The sequence below is a fragment of the Uloborus diversus genome, chromosome 2, assembly GCF_026930045.1.
Source record: "Uloborus diversus isolate 005 chromosome 2, Udiv.v.3.1, whole genome shotgun sequence".
NCBI classification, from domain to species: Eukaryota; Metazoa; Arthropoda; class Arachnida; order Araneae; family Uloboridae; genus Uloborus; species Uloborus diversus.
The window spans coordinates 207015579-207041235 of NC_072732.1; the positions used below are offsets into that span (position 1 = coordinate 207015579).

Here is a 25657-nt window from a genome sequence, read left to right on the forward strand (position 1 = left end):
GGAGGAAAGCCTTCGAAAAATATGGATTTTATTTTGAAATCTAAGAGTCATAATTAATAATTTTTAATTGATATCTCCGCTAATTATTATCGGAGGATTATGTTAAATAGCCAAACATGAAGACGGGAGGATTACGAATCCATCGATACCTGGTTCGATGGTCAGTTCACTGTCGTTCGGGAGAAGAAGCTTGGACATAGATAGATAGTTAGATAGATACTCAGATTTTATATGTATAAGGTTACGTATATTGGTTTTGACGTTTAAGCTGTCCAAAATATTTAACTTTCAACTTTCTTTGCGGATTGGGGGGGGGGCTTTGTAATTCCTCAGCCTTTGAAAGGATTTCTCTAATTAGAGATTGGCAGACATTTTACTACAGACACTAATTCGAACTTGAAAATATTTCCCCTCATGAGCAAAGGTGGCAGGACCATTGCTTCGGACACACCTACAATAAAGGACCCAGGTGAGATTGGCGCAGCCTTGGCGACTGCCGCACGAGGCGGCAAACCCGAAAGTTTACAAACGAAAACCAAAACAAAGCAAAAAAAGATCAAGCGAAGTATTCCACGCGCGTCCGATAGCGGCCAGTTTTCATCGCATCGTTCTTTCTGGAGCAGCAGAAATAAAACAACTCATTTCCTCTCGACTCCGAGATGATGGAGATCGTGACGCGGATAGGGGTAAGCACGGTTTTTCGTTTGTTTATCTGTTTGTTTCTTCTTCCTTTTTCCTGGATTGAGAAAATCTTATCGGACTAACATGAAATAGCCCGAGATTAAAGATTAGGTGTTGTATCAGATACAACTTGCAAATCGTATCTTTACTTCAAAAAAAAATTTTTTTGCAGTTCTTGTTATAAAACTACAACAACTAGTACAAAAACTAGTGATTTGTTCAGAAATCGAGTTAAATCACTGAAAAATATTTAGAAGTGCTAATAAATAATTTATCGTCAGTTAAATTATTTATTAGCATTAGTAGTATTTATTATTTGTATTACTTATTTAATCCCAACTAGGCATATGTGCTGCGTTAAAAAAAACAATGACATAATTTATTTGCAATTCATTATGTACACGGACAAACAAAAAAAAAAAAAAAAACTTTTTCGTGAAATTAAGGATTGTATGCAACGAACCATTTTTAAGTTCGCTTCAAAGGAAAAAAAAAAGAGAAAGACAGAATTTCGCAATAACGTTTTTCGCAAGATCAAGCTTTGTAAGAGCTAGCGTCTGTTGAAAATAACTGCTCACTTGGTTTTGAAAAGTAATGTATTTCCATTTAGGTGGGCATGGTTTTTGTTGTTTTTCGATATAATATGCCCTTTGACTCCCCTGGAAAAATTTGAAATGACGATCCTGGCTCCAATGCTTGTTTGACTCTCTGTATTACTTCTTGAGACATAGTACTCATACTAGACAAGAAAATACTCAATTGCTCTCTTGAAGTGTGTTTGGTTAAAAACTACGAGAACCAGTTCTTGTCAGGATCAATCTGTTATACCAAACTTCTTTGCAGTGGATTGTGTAAGAGTGCTAGCAAAAAAAAAAAAAAAAAAATGTATTCACTCATTTAGTCGTAAAATCATGTTTTTTGTTTGTTTGTTTTTTCAGGTGGGCAGGAGAGCCACTAAATGTAATGTATATCACCATGCTAGAATCCATTTTATCGCTCAAAACGAAAGACTCGGGCGAGGGTATCCTCCTTAAACCTTCCCTTCGTTGCACCCCTGACTCATTTCCATATTCACTTACGTACAGTGCTATAGTTGAAACTGATGGCAACGCCGTCACCCGAAATATTTATTTACTTTTTAATGATTTGGTGTTAAAATACAACAAATTTAATGAAAATTGGTTTCAAACGATCTTTTTATTTTGGTGAGTACCACCACATCCCCAATTGAGTTTTCCAAACTACAGAACTACGCACACATATGATCAAACCTGCAGAAAAGATCAATTTCTCATCCCAGGTTCATGGCAACTTTCAAAAAACGTTTACCATTTCTTTTTTTATTACCACTTGTTTGCTACCTCCTTAAGAAAAAAAAATGCGTTCATTTAACCCTGCTAAATTCTACTAGTTTATGCGGAGGCTAAATGGATGCCTCGGTTGCCAAATCGATTAACTCCACTTTTTGGAAAAGCCCTTATTTCTGCTTTGTTAGTGCTTAAATAATGCTTGGAATGTGAATTTATATTAAACTTTTGGTTTAGTACATTTCTGATCCTGTGATGGCAGAAAATGTAACACGAGGGCCCATTCACTCCTATTCGATAACGCTATCTTCTTCATCACTATTCTCGACTTTTTGTTTTATGGAGTTAATCGATTTGGCAAAGGAAGCATCCAAATATTAGTACTAAAATATTATTACCATCCAGTGTCCCTAGTCTGAATTTCTGCCTTAAATGGGCTGCTAAGACAGCAAAAACAAACGAGCTGATGTGTGCATCACATGACTTCCTTTTACGCCAATTTTATGATCATAGCGCATTGGAGTAAACAAGAAAACACTAAATATTTTCACTCCTAGTTTCTTACGAACTGAAGCAAAAAAAATTAATTTGAATTTTGACATCTTGAATTCAAATTATGTTTTTCGCAATCACGAGTGTGTGTGGGGGGGGAGGGATATGTGTGTTTGTGTGTATGGGGTATGTGTGTGTAGGCATGTGTGTTTGTGTCTGTGTGCAGGCATGAAAGTGTGGGTAGTTTTGTGTGTGTGTGTGTAGGTTTTTGTGTGTGTATATGTGTAAGTGTCTGTATGTATGCGTGTGTGTGTGTGTGTGTGTGTATGTGTGTAGTTGTGTATGTATCCACGTGTGTGTAGGACATGGATGCAACCTGGAGACGACTTTCGCTATAGGAGCAGCAGCGTGAGGAGCCCGCCTGTCCACGGTGATGATGCAGAGGGTGGCGGTGGGAAAAATCAAAGGACCTCAAAAACAGTCAAATGAAAGCAATAAGCAATCGTGATTGCTCAAAAAAAAAAAAAAAAAAGTTTTATACAGATTTATTTCCCCATTATTGTCAATTTTAATGTGATTCTGTAGTTAACACTTTAAATATCACCAGCATTGGCAGAATTAAAACCAGACTAAAAAATGTAAAAAAAAAATCGCCAAATTTTTCGCCAATTTCGCGACAAAACTTGGCGGCCAAAAGCTTGGCGATATATTACCAAGTGTTTGACAAATTATAACACTACTTGAGTTAACATTGAAATTAACAATGATTTCCCCCCAGAAAGGTGTAAAACACCCCCTTAAGAACATCCGAATGCAACCAAAAAGGAAGGTGCACAAATAGACTCCACTAAAAGTCTACGTACCAAATTTCACTTTTTTAGAACATACCGTTTTTGAGTTATGAAAGATACATACACACATACGCACATACATACGTACATACGGACATCACGAGAAAACTCATTGTAATTAACTCGGGGATCGTCAAAATAGATACAGTGGCTCCCAAAAGTCTTCGTACACCTACGACTTTCAACGAAATAGGCCCCAATCTATTGGTTAGAATTAATATTTCGGACTAGGTATTTAATTATAAGATCTATAATCAATTTTTAACAAAACTACATGAAAAGTTTTTAAAAAATATTAAAACTTAATTTTTTAAAAATCAAAAACCAAAAAGTGCCGGAAATTTTATGTTACAAAAGTCTTCGTACACTTTATAAAATGTCTATATATTATTGAATTATCTAACTTTTTATTAAGTTATTAATTAGTAGAATATAATACAGTATTCATAACATCTTTTAAACGTCTGGGAATAGATTTCATTTTTTTTTTTTTTTTTTTTTTTTTTTTTTTTGCGTAATTTCTGAGTAAGTGTTCAACCACACTTCGAGTCTTACTGTTTCTAGCTCTATTTTCGTTTTAAAGCCGTATTTTCGTAATCTAGTCTATAGATATCTCTAAATACGTTACATTAAGTTCAAATCTGGAGATGGAGGGGGTATTTTCTGAATTTTAGGACAATTTTCAAGGCATTAGACGCAAATGTTGAAAACCGTGTGCTTCATATCGTTATCTTGATAAAAAACAAAGTTGTTTCCAATAACCAAATTTTTGACTAAGAGTTCAAAATTGGTTTTTAAAATATTTAAAGGAACAGCATGATTCAATTTTTCATCAAAAAATTCCAAACTACAAAGTCCTGACGCTCATATGCACCCTCACACTAGAACACCTCCACCGTAGTGATTAACTGATCCAACTAAGTTCTTAAGATTAAGTTCCTAATTTTTTCTTCTACTAATAATTGTGCAACAATTTAACCAAAAATGTTGAATTCATTTTTATCTGTAAGTAAGACGTAATTCTAAAACGTTTTTGAGCTTATTTATCCTTGATTTTGCGACGAAAAGCGTCAGCTTTCTGTTTTTCGCGCGACCAAGAAAATTTCTGCGGGAAGAGACCCCATTTAATCCAGCTAATCAGAGAACTTGGCAAAAAATTTTAGGTGAAATTTAAACGTAAAATTTTTCTTTTAACTCTGTAGAAACTTTTATAGCAGTAAAATCTGTATTTTTCATAATTTTTTCAACTTTAAATCTCCGATCACGCTTTCTCAACTTTTCCGGTTGACCTTTTCTTACCTTGTTTTCACTCCGTATCCTTTCTTTAAAGCATTTTATCAAGTACTCTACTATACAAACAAATAAATTAATTAATTTGGAGTCATTTCAAGCCAATTTACCACTACTGTGGGAAACAAATTCGAATTTTGAATGGTGTTTGCGGTTTTTTACGAATACCAGCAATTTTATAGCAATAAGCACAATATTAAGGAATAAATAAACAAAAAGTTAAAGCCAAATGACTTATAAGGGTCAACACAATGCAAAAATATTAATAAAACGGCATATGATAATTTTAATCATGCATTTATTCGAAAATATTTGAGTGTACGATGACTTTTGTGGCGTCTTATTTCTCTGTCTCTTCTTTTTCTGACCCATTTCAAAAAGAAGATCCGTCGATAATTTGAAAGAGCAATGGGTTGTATTTAGAATGACATAGGAATGATGTGAAAAAATATTGGACTTCATATTCGAATTCAGTTTCGAGTTATTTTGGTTGTACTAAAAAATTTCAAAGTGTACGAACACTTCTGGGAGCCAATGTATTTCGGGTGTCTGTACGTTTCTAGGCAAGTATCGACCTGTGGTCGGGTCGAAAAAAAATCTCAACATTCATTCGGGGTTGAGTAAAATGGAAATTAAAGTCGATTTTTGAGTGGAATTTTTTTCGCCAATACAATACTTCCGTTTTTGTAAAAGGAAGTAAAAAAAAACAGACTTTTAATATTCTTCAAGTATCCTAGTTTGAAACCAAGTTTCTTTTTTGCTTGATAGCACGCATTAATCTGCATTTTACTTAGTTAAAACTTGACCCTCTCCCCCTTTGCGTCATACCATCCAACAATTTTAATCTTTCATGACCACTTGGCGCAGCTGGCAGCTCAAGTAACTTTCAGTTTTAGTAGCAGACGCAGTAATCAGAATTCAGTACAAAATATAAAAATTTTGTGTGCTTTAATTTCTATGCGTCTTGATCAGGTGTATTTACCATCAAAGAAAATGGGGGGGGGGGGGAATACGGTTTTCATTGCCATCCTTACTCATAATGAGGTAAATTATTGTGTAACATTGCTTTTTCATGCTTACCTTAAGCAAACCTTTGTTCAAAACCTGTAACATTTTAACGAAGGTAGCCATATTTTAGGTCTTTTCAGATGAAAAACGTTAAACTGTCACTACCATGTCAGTACAATCCAGGGCAAGAGTTATGAACGCGTATTTGAAATGATAAACTGGAGACAAACTGATATTAAGTGTAATATTTTTAATGCTTGATAGTTTTAAAGTTAATTTTCTAAAATATGTAGATTTTATTGAATAAGCTCAAGTGAAACTCATTAAAAAATTGTTGATGATTTTAAACACATTTTTAAATGCTTAAGCTTGTTTTAGTTATTTATTTCGATTTGAGATATGAATTTGATAAAGTATTAATTAATTAATTGATTATTGAAGTAAAATTTTAAAAACTATAAAAACACATTGCATGATAACAATTTTTGTCAAATTTAGCAAATTTAACCGTCAATATCAAAAATTAATGAAGACGTTTTGTAAAACATTGGGGTTCAACAAAACTACATATCTTACCTTTCTAAGAAATACCAAACTGCATACCAGGTAAAAAGTTGAAAATTTTAAAAGTTTGGAAAGCCAAATAACACTTTTTGTCCACATATATTCCTCAAAAATTCAGACATCCGTTAAAAATAAAGTTCAACACTTTTTCACGATGTCAATACATTTCTCTGTCTACTCTCTAAGTGTAGAAGGTGTAGAAAGTCTATACGTTTAACAGATCTCTATACTTTTACGTTACGGTTGCACTACAAATATCTTTTTACTTAAAAATAAATATTTTACGATAAATTTAGAAAATGTTAAACGACCTACTTGGGTTTCTTTTCCATGCATTGAAACGGTGCACGTTGATGTACTTTCCTGAGTTTTTCTCCACTTTAACTGATTTGTTAGCAGTTAATGTCATAATACCTATTTGTTTTTAAAAAATGCCTATGATTAGAGCTATTATTAAATAGGTTAACCAAGAAACCACAATATAGTGAAAAAATAAATAAATAAATAAATACGTAACAATCGAAAGAGCACATTGAGACTTTTTTTTTTTTTTTTTTTGCAGATAAATTATTTGCCCTTGTATCCCCTTTTTGAAATATAAGGTCTTGAAGTCTCTCCAAAATTTGATAAAATATCGTCAATTTAAAGGATTCAGTAAGAAATTGAAGATACCATGTGACATCACGGTCTGCATTTGCCAAACGCGTAAATGTCTTCCATGTCTCACGAAAACTCCCTAAATTTGGCAACTTTTCTCAAATTTTCTCAAGATTTTGAGACCTTACATTTCGATAATAGGGACGCGATGGCAAATAATTCATGCGTCCGAAAACATATTTTGCTATGCTCTTTCAATTACTATTCATTATTACACTATCTTATATTTTCCTGGTAAGAACAGCATTGAACGCACTAGACTTATTGAATTGGCTTTGATCATTGCAATTAAAATAAAAATGTACTTAATATTTTAATAGCGATTCAATTTCTGAAAGATAATTTTTTTCAAGGACAAGTTTTACACGGAGACAATAGATTAGAGCTTGTCATAAACAAACGACACCAAGCACAAAGAATATCGCTACACCAATATGAATCAGAGGATCAACATAATCAGTCGATTGTTCACGATTATGTCCGATTGTTTCCGAAGAGAGACGACACGCATCCGAACAAACAGAGCAATGAAAGGATCAGATTTGACCTTGAATTAAATGACACTGAAAAAGATCGTCAAGAGATTAAACAGCGGTTGTTTGTGGTTAATTAATTTAATCAAAACATTCGACAGTGATTGTAATCAATGTTAATTATTAGTTCTCGGTATATACTCGTAGTTAGATCACAGACGCCGATTTCAGGTGGCATCAGGACATGCACCCTTCCAAGATTCCCAGTGCGATTAAAATTGGTTGTTGAAGCAATAGAGGCTGATTAGTGACTGGAAGATTAGTGTTTCTCAATCGTTATCAACCAGTGCTGGCTAGTTTTTTTTTTTTTTTTTTTTTGAGCAATCAAAATTGCTTATTGCTTTCCTTTGACTGCTTTAAGGTCCTATCATTTTATTTTCCCGCCAGCACCCTCTGCAGCCGGCCGCCTCACGATGCTGCTCCTCTAGCAAAAACCGTCTCCAGGTTGCGTCCATATCCTACACTTACAGTCATACATACACGCACGTACACACACACACAAACACATACATACATACGCCTACACACATACACACAACTACCCACACACTCATGCCTGCACACAGACACATTTGCCTACACACACATACACATTCCCCCCCCACACACACAAACACTCATACACACAACTACCCACACTCATACCTGTACCCACACACATATACACATACGCCTACATACACACACACTCGTGATTGCGAAAAACATAATTTGAATTCAAGAGGTCAAAATTCAAATTAATTTTTTTTTTACAGATTTACATTTTTAAAGTGATGTACTCTAAAAAATCCCAAACATTATTTTGATTCAATAAGTTGCTTGTCTGTAGAGTAAAAGAAATAGTTAGAAGAATAAAAGAGCTATTATTATAAATATCAGTATATTTAAAGAAACGAGCTGATGTGTGCATCACACGACTTCCTTTTACTCCAATTTAATGTCATTTCCCCATTACTAGCAATTTTTATGTGATTTAATAGTTTACGCTCTAAATATCACCGACAGTGGCCAAATTGAAGCACTTTTTTTTAAAAAAGTCGCCAATTTTGCCGCAAAGTTGGCGACAAAACTTGGCGACCAAAAGACTGCCGATATATCGCCAAGTGTCCGACAATTTATAACACGACTTGAGTTTACATCGAAATTAACAATGATTTCCCCACAAAAAGGGGAAGACCCCTTTATAAACACCCGAATGCAACCAAAAGGGGAGGTGCACAAGGAGTCTTACGTACCAAATTTCAACTTTCTAGGACTTACCGTTCTTGAATTATGCGACATACATACGCACATACATAGATACGTACATACAGACGTAAAGAAAGTTCGTTGAATATTTCGTTGAGAAATATTCAACGTTGAAAGAGAAAATTCGTTGTAATTAACTCGGGAATAGTCAAAATGGATATTTCCAGTGTCTATACGTTCTTAGGCACTTGTCTACTTGTGCTCAAGTCGAAAAAAAACTCAATATTCATTCGGAGGTGAGCAAAATGGAAATTAAGGTCGATTTTTTAGTGAAAAATTTTTTCGCGATTACAATACTTCCTTTTTTGAAAAAGGAAGTAAAATGTCCTCAAATATATTTAGATGATTAAAATTAATCATTGTGTGCTGATTAACTTAGTTTTACTTTTACTCAAAAACAGAAATCGCTTCATTAGTCCTGGCATAGAAGGATTTTTAGGTTTATTAACTGTTAACAATTAAATATTTGTAACTAATTATTTTAGTTATAAAAAAAATAAAGGAAACTACTTTTGAAAATTGAATTTAACAGTTTTAACATCCAAAATGATTTTTACAGCATAAAAAATAATTTAAAAGAAAAACTTAATTAAAAGTTGTTTATAAATTATTAATTTTTAATAAACTTAACTGATGTATGAATCATATTTAAATAATATAAATCTATACGAGTACCAGAAGTAGCGTTTACTGGCTTATCAACTTATGCGGCCTCTTTTGTTATTGCCCAATTTAAATATAGCCTCCAATAGTAAAAAAGTTTCCTACCCTTGTCGTAAAATGTATAAGTTCTAAATGTGTATGAGGGAAAAAACCGACGTTTCATCAAAAAATTGAAAATGTTTTAAAATTCAATTCTCAACGTTGCTAATACGCTGCTCCAGAGTTCGAATACGCTACCTTGCGGTGATTAAAACTATTACCGAAAAAGGTAAAACATTTCATTGCACGTGTTTTTTGGGGGTGAATTACAGGCTTCAGACAGTTTCTGATGTAATGTAATTTCAGAAGAATAGAAAAGAAAGCTTCCCACAAACACGATGAAAAATTACTGTCGTTCGCTAATCATCAAAGCAAGTTATAAGTTACGGCATTTGTTTGTATTAAAAAGTGTCGCGTTCGTAATGCTAAGTTTTTTCTTTTTTCCAGCTAACCAAAGCATTAAAATAAAAATGCTGTTGGGGAATAATACATGATTTAATATACTATCAAAGCATAGCAGTTAATCCCATATTTAATTAATAGTTACTTGAATAAAATGAAAAACTTGGGGTTTCGCACGGGACATTTTTTCGAGAATCGCCCCCTAGTGTAATGCGTGTGTTAATTGAGATTCATTTTCGCCAACTTTCCGGTAAAAGTAAAGAAGAAAAAAGTCATGAAATAAAGCTTAATGAATTTTTAAAATATTGCTAAAAAGAAAAAAAAAGTGAAATATAAATAAAATAATTAAAAAAATATTGAAAAATTAAACATTGGAAAGAGATTTTGAGATGGGGAAACTGTTTGTCTGTCTGTCGTGCTGCCCCTCTCTCTCTCCCCTCCTTCAACATCTTTTGTATGAAAAAAGTCCGGTTTCGAACAAACGAAAAGTTTAAATCTCCAAATTAGAGAATTTGTTTGGTTTACGATTGGTTCCAGAAACCAACAACAAGAAAACAAATTTGTTTTTGGTCCTAGAATACTGAAACAAACGTGCAAATTCTGGATGCGTTTTTAATTTTTGATTCCATTAAATACAAAACAAGTTATTAGTTAACAAAATCGAAATGCAATTTCTCTTAAGACTAGAACGTTGAAGTAAGTCGGAGAGAAAATGGTTGGAGTGAAAATGACCGACTCCTGACCGTGACTACTAGAATGTTAGAGCCTTCCACTACGACTCCTGAACACCAAAATCAGTTCGGCTCCGGCTCCACGACTCAGACTCCGCAAAATTTTAGCCTTCTACTCCCGACTCCGACTATTACTCCAAAATCAGTCCGATTTCGATACTCGGACTGTTGCCCAGGTTTTTACCATGGAGGTAGGAGTACAGGAGGGAACATACCGTATCTACTCCCATTGTCGCGTTTGAAGTAACTGTGAGAGAGTGGTGGCCATGTTGGGAGATGAAAAAGGGCAAAAGACTCGTATTACTCAGGCGAAAATTTCGCGTGTTTTACTTTTCTCACTGAAATTCATAATGAAAGTATTTTTTGCCTACCTAAGAAATAAAAAAATACTGCACAACACAATTATATTTTAAGCTTTAAATTTCCAAAGAATAAACTAATTGCATATTTGATGTCTTTACTTAATTAAAATTAATTTAGTGGCAAATGAATGACCAACTGGTTTAAATATACTATTTTTAATAATAAAACACAATGACTTTCCCATAGATAAGAATACAGAATTAACAAAACTTTGCAGCTTATGTCCAGATTATAAAATTAGAATACAGCACAATGAAAAGAAAAAGCAGCTAGAAATTAACAAAGAATATTAAAGGAAAAACATAAATGAAAAACTAATTTTGATAAAGTTGCCACATGAGGATAAAACTAAAATAAAACTGTAACAGAATTTTGATAGTTTTTTTTTTAAGGACTCTCATGTAAATAAATGTTAAATAGCATAAAATTGTAAACAACTTCTTGAAAATCTACCAATCCAGTTCTTTGAATTTTGAAGATTCATTCTTTCTTTATCTATTTTTTTAGAGATGCGTGGAATACTTGGTTGGTATTTGGTATACTGCATATCGGCAGACAAACCGAATATTTGGTTTTGTAAAGTACTTCAATATTTGGCAACCAAATAGTAAACAAATTTAAAACTGCAAAATTTCCCGAAGAAACTTTATTTTTAATGCAGTGAATGAAAGTATCAGTATAGTTGTACCATGTCACAATATTAATTGAAATTCTTACTTATTAATTTTATCACATCTAAATTAATTTTACTGCTTGAAAAAAACGCTCAGACCTTAAATTTAAATTTTGTTGCTTTTCAATGTTTATAAAATCTACTGACACATTACATTCACAATACTATTATAAACAAATACAGTCGAGCCTGCTTAGTGGAATAGGCAATTTGCCAGGAAAACTTATTCTAATAAGCGGGATATTTCATTATCCGGGACATTCTATTATCCGATATTCCATTAAGCGGGCTCGACTGTATGACACAATAACCAGAAAAAATCCATAATGTTAATTAGTAATAAATGTAAAACATTAATTCACTACTAGTTTACATTGACATAACTGCTAATTTTTCCCTTAAAATCATGGATGTAGTAATCTCCATGTATAAAATATCCTGCTAAAAGTTTTTTTTTTTTTTTTTTTAAAGAAAAGCACTTGGATTTTAAATTTTGCAGCATTTGTAATTTTTACAAAAGATGAAATAATGAATATTGATTTTAAATAACAACTTATTTAAAATTAATCTTTGTAATCAAAGTTTAATTTGCACTTAATAACAAAAAATGAAAGAATCCGACGATAGTTCGAATTTCATTTCACAGTTTTATTGACAGAATTGTTTATAAGTTACCGAAGAGTAGCAGCAAATCACATCAATAATTATTTTAATTTGTAATGATATTTTAAGCAACTCGGGGTTGTATTTGTAAGTAAGATAAATGCAGGATTATTTGTAACACATTATGTTACCATCATTATCTGTTATTGAATCATATATATTAAGGAAGAAATTAATTATCCATTTATGCAGAATTAGCTAGGAATCTCCTTCCTACGTGCATTATTAGTGCAGTTGAAGGTTACACAAGACGTCATAAAGTCGAAATTCGTTTGAAATTCGATAAAAAATTTCGACAATTTCCGTATCTTAAACATTGCAGACACAGTTTCCCGATACACGTAAGATGGCGGCCGGTTACGGTTATCGCTTCCAGAAATTTCCCCTGTGCTCCATCCTGCTATTCCTACATCAATGGTTTTTACTGCGAAATAATGATTGCTGAGATATTTGTTTTAACTGGTTTTACTTCATCTATATGAAATTTCGGAATGCATTATTTTTTAACAGAAGGGAAGAGTTGTGCAGGGTTGCAGCACAACTCTTGCACAGGGTTGTGCATTTATTTTTCTGTGAAAACTTTGTTTTTAAGAAAAACCTTTTTTTTTTTTTTTTTTTGAAGTAATATTTGATTGTTCCTATCTTTATTTATTTTTCAATTTTCACCATCAAGGGAAAATGAAGTCGAGGCTCTTTGTTGTTATTCAGAACGAGACCTACAAACGACTTTTTTTTTTGATTAAATATTTATTTTGATGAGCTTTATATTTTTAATTTTTTTCTTCTTTTTCTTCTTTTTTTTTCTTTTAGAAAACTGTGAAAGCCTTTAATATGAAAATATATATAAGCTGCATTTTTAAACAGGGGGGCCCTCCGCAGCCCTGGTAAAATACATTTGCGGTTTGAATTCATTTCATTTTCATTCAGATATATTTATATCTGACTTTCGTCAATGTTAAATGTACGAAATATAGCATTTTTATTTATTTTAATAACCCGCGTTCTATTTCTTCAAACCAAAAACTGAGAATTTGATCAGAATATGCAAAAAATATTTTGCCAAAAATTAATTTTTCACGTTGTCTCAAAAATGTTTGAATTAAAAAAAAAAAAAAAACTTAAATTAGCTGAATCAAAAAAAAAATCTGCTCTATACATGTCTCTCATTAAGAGCTTTATCTAGCAAAGTTTGTTAAAACGAAATAACATCTCACGATTCGTCGCCTATCCAAGGATTATTGAAATTCAGCTCATTAAATCGCTGACAACTTTCTGAATTTTTAAGATATTGAACTAGAATTTTATCATGAGGTGAGGATTTGACAGGGGTTTTAAATTATGACAGTTATGAGTTATCGCGCATGCGCAATGAAAAATTAATTGCTTTAAATGTCTATAATTTATCAAATTATTACCATTTTAATTTCAAATTTTAGTATTATACTTTAGACTGCCAAGTTTTCGAAAAACTTGGTACGCTTTGATAGAAACTTTTCGTGTTATGAGCCAAAAACCTTCAAATAAAATTCATAGTTTTGAAAAAAAAAATGCTTATATCTTCGTGAATATCAGTGATACTTTTTCGAAAGTATGTAAAATAATTGTACATAGAATGCTGAGTAATCTCTGAAATTTACAGTTTATTCTCAGCTATTTCCGATGAATGATGATCAGAAAACCTTTTCGTTTTCCTCAATTTGTTTCTGATCTCCTAAACGCAAGGGTGATACATATAACTTTTATTGGAAAATCACAGCTGGAGCATACCTTCTATGTGACAGAAGTTACACAGCAATTAATCTCTCATTTCTTGAAAAATCCTTGAAAATATGAAATTTTTTAAAGTCCCAATTTCCTAAAGTCCTTTTTTTTTTGTCGTAATACGTTTGGTCATATGGAGCATTTCCTTATTCATTTCTCATAAATAGAATTGTATTGTATATGCGTATGTAGAGATAGTAACTATCATGTTTATATATTTGTATGATTTTACGGAAAAGAACAGAAATTATGCATAAAGAGGGTTACCACTTATGCATTTAATGAAATCAACACAATTCAAGGTTCCAAATGACATTTTGTATTATATGCTTTTATTAAAATACTATTGGCATCAGCACGGCTTTGCCCGTAGTTGAAAATTAAAAAGGTCAATCGGTTCGCCTGTATATTTACAAATAATGGATGACGAATTTCTCGCCAATTGGCTATGTTCATTCACTCTCCCATTTTACGTCATGATAATTCCGTAATTTACTCGTCCATCTTATGATAATTTTGCTCCGGAAAATGTTCTTAAAATTGAAATAGAAAAAGAACAAAATCGAATTTTCGAAAAATCGCTTCGAGGTGCACACCCCCATGCTATAAACTACCTTTGTGCCAAATTTCGTAAAAATCGGCCAAACGGTCTAGGTGCTATGCGCGTCACAGACATCCAGACATCTAGATATCCAGATATCCTGAGAGAGAGACTTTGAGCTTTATTATTAGTAAAGATAAAGATATGAAACTGGATTAAACTTTGATGAGTAACCAATACGCTTTTTTGTTTAATTTAAAAAAAATGATTTCGAATCGTGGACACTTCGTACCAGGGACATGCACAGGAAGAAAGGAGCAGGAGGGACACTTGTTAGCCCGGGCTAGAGCTTGAAGGGACCCCGAGATTTTTAAATGAGGGATGAAATATATGTAAGTACGCAAGGGTGAATCATATGGAGAGGGGCCCTTAAAATTCATTTGTGACGGGCCCCAAAATTTCTGTGTACGCCCCTGCGTGACACCCCTCGCATATCCCTACAGCACCCACTTTGAGATCCCCTGCGCTAAAAGTTGAATTTTAAGTCCTTTCAGGCAAAAGAAGACATACTCTTTTGCCCTTTGCAACAACTTATTTATGCGTTATGCGAAACAGGATTCCCGCACACTCCGTTACACAAAAATAAACTGCAGATCACGTCTCAAATGCAAAACAGGATTTTTAAGCACAAAGCAACCTTTTAAAATTCAACCAGATATAATCTCATTCGTGTGCATATCAAAATAACCTCATTCTTCTCATTAAATTTGTGTTGCCAGCGAAAATGGAAGGAAAGAAATGTGTGGCGAACAGGGGTGGATACATAAAACATCTTTTTTTTTAGGGGGGGCGGGAAATTGAATCCTCCCCCCCCCCCTCCGCCACATTCGACGTTTCATAACAAAGTTTTCATTACTTTAATTTTATTATTTTTTTTTTCATTTTTTTCAGGATCCCTTCAGACTAGTGATCTACTTCGAAGTACATAAATATTATGCACTAATAGATTGTGAATGTGGACGTAAAACATCTTTAACGCTTCAAGCCAATTAAATACTAAACCCAATCTAATGTCGCCGAGTTGCTATACAGTGAGCGATTTTAATTAGGAACATTTTCATAGTGATTACAACACGAAAGCAATGTTATTCAATAAACCCATATACCCATACCTCATTTGAATTTTTATAAATTATTTTATATTTTAACTATAAAATACTATTTAATTAAGAAAAATCATAGCTATTAAACGTATAAGTTGTATTCAAGAATTCAAGACTTTTTCTGTGTGAATTTCAAAGCAGTTGCTGGTACTGATTTGTTCTCGAAGCCATGATACAGTTGAGATAACATAGTGATATTACATGCCGTTTCCATTAATATCATGGTTTTCCCCAAGAAACAACCATATGATTTCTTTCATTTTACATTTTTTGTAAGGTTAAAAATAAATTTATTATTTAGCAAACAGCTTCGGGGGAACAAAATAACTCTTTTTGGCACGCCTACACATTTTTTGGAGAATGTTAATTATTGATTCCATCGAAGAAGAATTAAATGAACGAATAGCGATATTGCGTTCCCTTGAATTCAAAACCAGCGAGTTAAATGTATTTTGCCTCTCTGGTCCTCTGACTCCAGTACTACTTCTTTAGCAAACAAAAATGCTTTCATTTAAAATATGCTCTTTGTGTTCTTTCCTCTATAAAAAAAAATCCACAGAAAAGTCAATCAAAAAATAATGAATAAACTAGTTAAATAAACTCATCTTTTGGAGGGAGGGCAAGGGGCCCTCTCCCACCCACCCTAAAATCCGCTACTGCAGGTGAACCAAATGATCTATTAATTTTCTACTACGGGCAAAGCCGTGCGGATGCCGCTAGTGATAAATAAAACTCCAAACTTTGGATGAATAACCAGATGACTAAGAACGTGTTTTTTGCAAAAAAAAGGGGGGGGGGGGTATTTAATATCTTCAGCCGGAAGTTATGGCAAAGACGATAAAAAAGGTTATACTAATTTTAAGCATGGATACACCGGTTATCTTTATCTTCTTTACTTAGAATAAAGCTGAAAGTCTCTCTGTCTGGATGTCAGGAGGATGTCTGGATCTCTATGACGCGCATAACGCCAAGACCGTTCGTCCGATTTTCATGAAATTAGGCACAAAGTTAGTTTGTAGCATGGGGGTGTGCAACTCGAAGCGATTTTTCGAAAATTCGATGTGGTTCTTTTTCTATTCCAAGTTTAAGAACAAAAATATCATAAGATGGACGAGTAAATTATGAAATTATCATGACGTGGAACCGTAACCTGGGTACAAGCCAATTAGGCTCCAGTATGGTAAGGCAAGGCGAAATTTTAAGTATTTGGTACGGATTCAGAAAAGGGAATTGGAGCAAAGGCTGGCAGATGACATTGATGGGAACCCTAAGAAGTTTTTTGCTTACGCTAATTCTGGGAAAGCTCGAAACAGTCAAATTGGGCCTTTGGTTGATGAGCATGGAAATTTAATCCAAAACGATAGGGATATTGCAAATGTTCTAAATAACTTTTTTTCCAGTGTGTTTAACGATAACTGTATCTCAACAGTTGACACTAACAAGACACAAGCTATTATACAGCTTGAGGATTTTGTACTTTCCAGGGAGGAGGTTTTATTTCATTTGAAAAAGATTAAAGCAACTAAAGCTCCGGGACCAGATAATATTTATCCAAAAATTTTAGTTGAATGTGCAGAGGAATTAGTGGATGTTATTTTGAATATTTTCAATGCTTCTTATAACTCGGGGACGGTGCCAGAGGACTGGAAGCTGGCTAACATAACGCCACTCTTCAAGAAGGGGTCTAAAGGTATTGCTGGGAATTATAGACCTGTAAGTTTGACTTCGGTGATTTGTAAGATTTTCGAAACTTTGATCAAAATTAAGATCATGATGTTCTTAGAGACTAATAGTCTGTTGACTAGTTTGCAGTATGGTTTCAGGAAAGGTAAATCCTGTACTACTAATTTATTGCATTTCTACGACAAGGTTACCTCAGCTTTAGATAACAAAAAATGTGTGGATGTTGTTTATATTGATTTTCAAAAAGCTTTTGACAAGGTACCGCATGTTGCTCTTCTCAGCAAGTTAGCTGACATTGGAATAGGAGGAAAAACTTTACTTTGGGTTAGAAATTGGCTTACTGGTAGGAAGCAAAGAGTAGTTGTGAGAGGAAATCATTCTAATTGGAGTGATGTTTTAAGTGGGGTTCCTCAGGGATCAGTTTTAGGGCCTCTTTTGTTTATTATATTTATGAATGACATCAATGAAAATATTTCTGGAAGCATGAATTGTTTTGCTGACGATATAAAAGTTATGGGGATTGTCGAAAATGAAGAACAAGTAAAACAGCTGCAAGAGGATTTAGATCATATTACTAAGTGGGCAGATAAATGGGGTATGGCAGTTAATGTAGGGAAATGTCAAGTGCTACACTTAGGTCATGGAAATAAGCGTATGAGATATCGTTTACAGGGTTCAGTCATAAATCAGGCAGAAAATGTTATGGATCTGGGTGTCTTTATAAATCAGGACTTCAAGTTTAGTCAACAGTGCAGTATTGCTAGTAACAAAGCCAACAAAATGCTTGGGTTCATCAATAGATCTATTTCAAACAAATCTAAGAAAGTTCTTCTGCCTTTATATAGGAGTTTAGTAAGACCTCATTTGGAGTATGCTGTTCAGTTTTGGTCGCCTTATCTGAAGAAAGATATTTTTGTATTGGAAAGGGTTCAAAGAAGGGTAACTAAATTAGTAAGGGGACTCTCAGATTTAGATTATGATACCAGACTTAATAGGCTTAACATGTATAGCCTGGAGCAAAGGAGAGTCAGAGGGGACATGATTCAGTTATTTAAATTTATCAAAATGAAAGATGTAAATGGATTAAATTTTTGCGGGGAAAGCAGGACAAGGGGTCATTGTTTTAAGCTATTTAAATCTCAGGCTAACTTGGAAATCAGGAAAAACTACTACTTTAGCAGGGTTGTGGGCACTTGGAATAGCTTACCGGAAGAGGCGGTAATGAGCAAGGGAGTGGATAGCTTTAAGAGGGCCATTGATCTTCATTGGGGACTAATTAATTGACTAGGACCAGCCTAGCTGGGCCCAGTGCCTGTTGCTGGTCGTCACATTTGTATTTGTATTTGTATTTGTATAAAATTCACCATACATTATTTGTAAAGATACAGGCGAACCAAAAGACCTCTTAATTTTTATATTAAGGACAAAGCAGTGCTGGTACCACCAGTTTGCTGGTACCACCAGTTAATAATATATCTGTTCACGAATTATGGTTAAAAACATCAGAAATGTTTTAAGTACTCGCTTCAATTCTGAGCACAATGAATCACTTATGACGCGGCATAATAAATTCATTTTGCGCAATTACTTTTGTTTAAATTTTAACAACACATTTATATGAATTACTCACTGGTTTATTTTATAAAGAATTCTAATTTTGAAAATTATTTTAAATACAAAACTTCCTAACACTTATTAAAATGTATAAGTTCATTAGATAAACATTTTTCAAGATTAAAATGTTGTTCTAATAATTTTAATATTATTACTTATTAAATTTTTAATAACGAATTTGAAAATGTAATCTCACAGCTCGTTGCAAACGTTGCTGTTTCTAGCACCGGCTGATATAGCGCTGGTAGATATAGCACAGGTTTCCCCAATTTTTCGCAAATTTTCTGTGCACATCACTGGTTTTACATAATTAAGTAAACAAGACCTTATCGCTTACTGATTGGTTACCATTTTTTCATCACCAAATATAACTTTCAATTGAGAACTGTAATTGACTTATTTATTATCCTACGTAGTGATTATCCTACGTAGTGCGGTGATGGAAGATTGAAAAATAGATTGTCACTGTTGCTTCTTAGAGCCGTAACAACGAGTACATCGCATTTTGTGACTGTCATGGTAAATGTGACTTTAACATATAACCAATGTAGATGAAAAGCTGCATAACTGCTCTTCTGATTCGTTTTCGTATTATACCTCCCAAACAAAGTGTTCCTCATCTGTGAGTAGAAAAATACCACTTATGTGAAACAAAAGCATAAGTTTTCAAAAGTATACCATTTTCTAACGCAACTCTCTTTCTTTTTAGGTTCTGACTGCTGTACTATGTGCGATTACCACCTCACAGACACTTTATGTTCCTCAAGGTATTAGTTCTCCCCCGAACAATAATGGACCATATCCTAAATTAAGTCATCAGTACGAGATTGCAATTGACCATGGACCATATAATTATGAAGAAGAACAAGTGATGTACCGAAACCAACCTCACGAGGACGATCAGGACCTTATCAAACACCAACTTCCGAAAAGTTCTGCGTACAAGCGAGCAGAACAATTCCAACAAGAGGAAGAAAAACCACAGTACAGCAGACCTGAAGAGCGACATACCTTGATACAAAATGCTGTTCCAGAAGTTTACGTTCCGAAACCGTCTCCTGAAGTTTACGCACCCAAACATTCATCCGAAGTTTACGTTCCGAAACATTCATCCGAAGTTTACGCTCCGAAACATTCATCCGAAGTTTACGTTCCCAAACATGCATCTGAAGTTTACGTCCCCAAACATTCTTCTGAAGTTTACGTTCCCAAACCGTCATCTGAAGTTGGACATTCTGTGTCCAGCGTCCTCAGCGATGGTTCCATCGATGATGTCACCTATGTTTCCAAACCGGAAGTGCCTAAAGATGTAACCTACCCATCTCAATCACCAGAGTATGCGTCTAAAGTGGTTAAAGATCCAAAATTGCCTCAATACTTCACGATGTACGAGAAGCGTATTATTGCTGACCCAACCGATAAGTATGGCAAAGGTCCTTGGCGCTATCTGACCTATGGCCATGGTATTACGTATGGAAGCAAAGAACCAGGAAAAGTCTTTGAGAAGGGTTATGGTTATATTCGAGCTTTGGGAAGAGATCACTGTAACCTTCCAGATCATCTTTGTCCGCCAAGAGACGAAAAACCTTTCGAATATGAAGGTAGGAAAGAACCGTTTTTCGGATTCCGTCCTCACTAAACTGACCGAAAGAAAATGAGTAAAAGAGACTTCTTTAGAATATTATTTTCGATATGCGTTGAATTAAAAAATTATCAACATTATCACGAAACAAGGTTAAAATATATCGTTGCTTTGAATCGATACTTTTTTTCACTACAACTATTTTTAAGCAACGTGTTGGCGAACAACTTTGTGATTTAGATCTGAGGTTGGATCTAGTTGGTATTTTTGCCAACAATTTCACGATGCGATTTTTTCCATTTTTGCTTAATATTTATGAATGCACAATATATATATATATATTTTTTCAAAAGAGACATTTGGAGAAAATATTGTCTTAAATAAAATTGTTGTCCATGTTTTTATATCTTTGCTTCTGTGTAATCACGTACATTTACTATCACCCATAATATATTCTAAATACTAACAACTAAACAAAACTACTCTCAAATGCTTTCTTAGATTAACACTTAACGTTCTTCTATGTCCAATGCACTTGTTAACAAATTTACATCTTAGAACTGCAGTCAACTTGATTGAAAAAAGGTGATTTGCTGTAACATAAATAGTCCCTGTGGGATGACTTTCGGTTCGTTCACAATAATTTTGTTTCTATAAATCCTAATTAATCCAAATTAGTTTTTTACTTAATCGTAATCAAGTAGCCCACACACTAGAAGTAGAGGTGCCCTGAATTAAAATTTTTGGAAGGGAGAAATTCTCTATTTGCCGAACGAATTCCAATTTTACCGAATGATAAGATGCGAGCATGCGCACATCGAAATGGGAAGATTGGGCGCCGGGAACATTAGGCGCCGAGCGTTTTGAGCGCCGGGAAGCGAATTTTGAAATCCTCTCAATTAGTGCATTGGAGAAATTCGGAAGCAGCCAAAATGGTTGGCGAGAATTTCGCAGTGCTGCTCTTTGCGGAGCGCAATGCTGCTTATGCTCTGCTGAAGCGCCTGTGTTTGAAAACAAAGTTCATTGAAATAGTCGCGATTGTCATAAAGTTCTGTATTTTTTAAACTCTGAACGATATTCTTGGTCTAATTAAACAATTATTTGAACACAATATGAATCAAGTTTTTAAATGTGCAAGTCGTGTATAAATATTACGCTAGTTAAATTTTGTATTGAGATTTATAAATTTTGTTTACAAATGCTCCGTGTACAGTCATGAAAACTTGCCTTATCTTCATACTTTATGGCTTTCATATTTTAACTCGTATTATATTTAAAATTTTTGAAACTTATGTTTTGTCACATACAATCTTATTTTGTGAAACAACCACGAATTTTGTTAGCGTTACTAAAAAGTTGTTATATTGTTGACTAATATAATGTAAAAAATATATGGATTTTTTAGGATATATTTGACATTTCTTTTAATTCAATATTGATTCAATGTATTTTAATTCGTAAATATACTTCAGTTTGATTCTTCTGTGTGTTGAAGTTATGCATAATTCAAATTGCAGACGATATTCCTTTTATATTTTCCGAAAAATATTAAAATGTATTTTACTTATGAGTTAAAAAACTAGTTGGGTTGTGGAACAGTCAAAAAATATTAAGAATTTTTCCTACCTTTCCAGCAATCCTACTGGTGATTAAATAAAAAGTTAAAGTTGAAAATAAAGAATGATAACGGAATATCATATCAATTTATTTTAAATACTAATAAAATCTTGGTTGTGTTTCTTTAAAAAAAATCCTTTATTATCCCCTCAAAGCAACAGTAAGATATCTGAGTGTTATATCTGTGATTAGATATGTTACTGTTGTTCTGAATCTATGATGTATTTTGGTTTTGCATTAAAAAAATCCGAGTTTAGACCAAAATATCTAGGACAGCATCAAGACAAGTAAAAAAAATTCTAAAGATGGAGTGGCAGATCTACCATGTTGCAATTGTAAGAGGCTCCCAGAACCATAAGGCTATAAAGATGATTCAAAATTGCAGCCATTTTTTTATTATTTTTTACTTAGTTCTATGATAGATACGTAAATTTTTTAGAAACATCAATATTTTGAAATTTACCAAACTAAACAATGAGATGGGCTGGTCATGTCTCGAGAATGGAAAATGATAGAGCTGCGTTGACGGTCTTTAGTGCGGTCCCATTTGGACAGCGACCAATGGGTAGACTAAAAACGAGATAGGTCGACTGTGTGAACACTGATTTTGATTTCATTAAAATCAAAAACTGGAAGTCAACGACAAAGAGGAGGACAGCCTGGTGGTATCTCCTGAAGAAGGCCAAGGCTCGCAATAGGCTATCCAGCCAATTATGATGATAATTACAGACAAAGGGGTCCCCAAAAATATACTTCAACGGGCCCCTTAAACCCATAAATCAACCACTGAAAACTGATCTTCTGGTAACTCTGAAGTAATGTAAAGTAAATATTTACCAAATACTTGAACTACCTATAATCTGTGAAAAGGTAGTTTCTTACTTACAGTAATTATTACAATTGGCTAAAATCACATTGGTTTGCTCAAGACATGAATAAGTACAGAAATTCTTAATTTCTTAGTATTCCTAAACTTCTAACACTCGTATAAGCAGGCTTGTCATTTTGAATTTTTCCAGGGTTTGAGGGGTGGGAGAGGGTGTTTACTCAATGCAAATTTTATTGCAATAACTATAACCCCTTATATGTAACATTAATTTCTCTAAGCTAGGGGTGAGGCAATTGGCTCTCCTAAATGACAGGCCTGCTTATAGGAAGTTTAAATTTCGACGGGGTCAACAAGAGGCCATGTCTTCCTGAGGTAAACCTAACCGGCAGCTTTGTAATGCTGTGATTAGGATTTGCGTAGCCTTCACAATATTCCTAGGTTAGGTTTGCCCCAACTATAGTGGGCCAAGCTTGGAATCTAAGTGATATATTTATGGAGGGCTGGCAACTCCCAGCTGACAAGGGGGTCTACAGTGACTCCCAAAGGTCCCTGAATTTAAATAGTAAAAATTAATGCCATTTAAATTGAAATCTGTTTCTTATTTCAAAATTTAAAAATTTTTATATCATTGGCAACCTAATTATAATTGAATCAAATTTATTAGTTTTGAAAAAGGGCATAATGAGTTGTCAAAATTTTCAACTTAAAATGTACACTTTTTGTATTAGAGATAGAAAAATAAGAATATTTTTGTACAAAAAAGATTCTTGGGCTCACAAATGCCTGTTGAGTCAATGAAGTTTCAATGCCACCAGAATATAAATATACAAGACTTATAAATTTAACAAATAAAATTGGATTGGTTTTCTACAAACTAAAGCTTTTGTAATCAAGGATTGTAGTGAGGTGATAGTGTTTCTAATGTTATCCTTATGCATAAAATTTAGGCCTCTTTTCAGAATTTTGCTACATAATACTAAATATCGTGCATAAAGACTTGGACACATCAAAATGGTATCGAGAATATTAGATGTGTCCCCTTTCAAAAATAAACATAAAAAAAACAAGGTATTTCTAAAAATTAATTGATTGATGGTTGTTTCAATTTCAAGTTTTTACTGATGAGTTTAGCACTAGTAAAATTCAGTGCACCTTCAAACATTTATGCTGCAGTGGGCAGGTAATTGGCAGTATCTGCAGAAAGTAGTTTTCGAGATATTTGAAGCAACTTGTTTTGTATTCAATACTAACAATAGGGAAATGTTGGAATAAGACGTTTTTTTGCACTTTTTCTCAGCATGAAACAAATAAGCAAGCTTGTAAATTAAAGCTAACCTACAATAGGTGACAAAAATACAAAAACATTAAAAATCTTCAGATGCTACCCGTAACTTGCCCACGGCAGTATACTTCTCCTTTGGGAGTTCATTGAAAATGGAAAGTTAATGGTCTTTTGTTAAGTTGAAACCGTCATGGAAGTAACACAGTCTAATACAGCATCAAGAACACTTCAATTTTGCAAATTCTCCATAAAAGTCATTTCTTTTGCAAAAGTGTGTTGTAACGAGACTTTTGTTTTGGGAAAAGTTTTACCAAACGTATATCTAGTGAAATCTAAATAATGAATAAAATTCTATATCATTCATATATTCTAATGATAGTTAATTTAATTGAGAAAGTTGCGCTTTAAGTGCTCCTCCTCATGAGCAATTAAAAAAAAACCTAATTGGTGCTATACCCCAACAAAATCAAAAGAATAGATGCGTGTACTCATGCATGCACATTCAAATATACGCACCTATTAAATTAATATTTTTTTGACACCTTTAAAATGTTTTACAAAAGTCTGGTACTTTCAAAGTCAAAAATTTTGTATGTGATAGGTATTTAACATCTGTAGGGAACTCTGTATTGTTTTGAAATAAATGATGTTCGCAATAACTACAATAAAAATAAATACTGCAGTTAAAGCACTGATGTGGTACAATTCTTCAAAAATAATACAGCGTTTACATATAATACAGTAAACTTCTGATTATCAGTGGGTCGGTTGTCACAAGTGCCGCTGATAATAGAAATTGCGGATAAACCCCAAGAAGGCTAAAATGAGGGGCAATAAGGTAAAAATTGTCCTCCCACAAAATAATAGTTGCATTGATGCGTCAATACTTTTTTCAAACTGGAAATTTATACAGTAAAGTAAAAAAGTTTAGTATTTTTGCACAACGGAACTTGCATAAATAAAGAACAAGTGTCTATCTTTCACAAGAAAAGCCCCCATCGTCAAGTCTGAGCCCGTCTACTGCCATAGAATCAGACTTAGTTCATTTTCTGTAAGGGTTAGCAGGAAGGCTTTCTGGGGCCATTTCGCCTCTCGTCTTCTCGCCTTTAGCGCCTCGTTACTAGGGCAGTAGACAGGCGCAGACATTTCGGCAGTGGCTTTTCTGGTGATGGTCGGACAGTACAATAAATAAATGAAACAAAAATAAATGAGTTTATTTACAATTTTTAGACAAAAAACAGTCGTTGTTTCTGCTTCTTACTGCAAAAACACGTTCCTGTTTGGTAAATGACTCGTGGATAATGGATAGTTTATTGTAGTTAAATTTTTCTGCAAAAAAATAGAAAAAATGTAATAAAGAAAGTTTTGGAGTAGTATTCGAAAAATTTCTGAGTAGGTTTAAAACATTAAAAACCCACTC

The 25657-nt window shown here is 33.6% G+C and overlaps 1 protein-coding gene across 1 annotated transcript; it reads left to right on the plus strand.

Moving 5' to 3' along the window:
* Positions 1–565: 565 nt before the first annotated feature.
* On the plus strand, positions 566–20887 carry LOC129217645 (uncharacterized). The gene is made up of 2 exons (XM_054851974.1): positions 566–686; positions 19637–20887. The coding sequence occupies exons 1-2, from the start codon at positions 660–662 to the stop codon at positions 20564–20566; spliced, it is 957 nt and encodes a 318-aa protein (XP_054707949.1). The 5' UTR covers positions 566–659; the 3' UTR covers positions 20567–20887.
* Positions 20888–25657: the final 4770 nt, after the last annotated feature.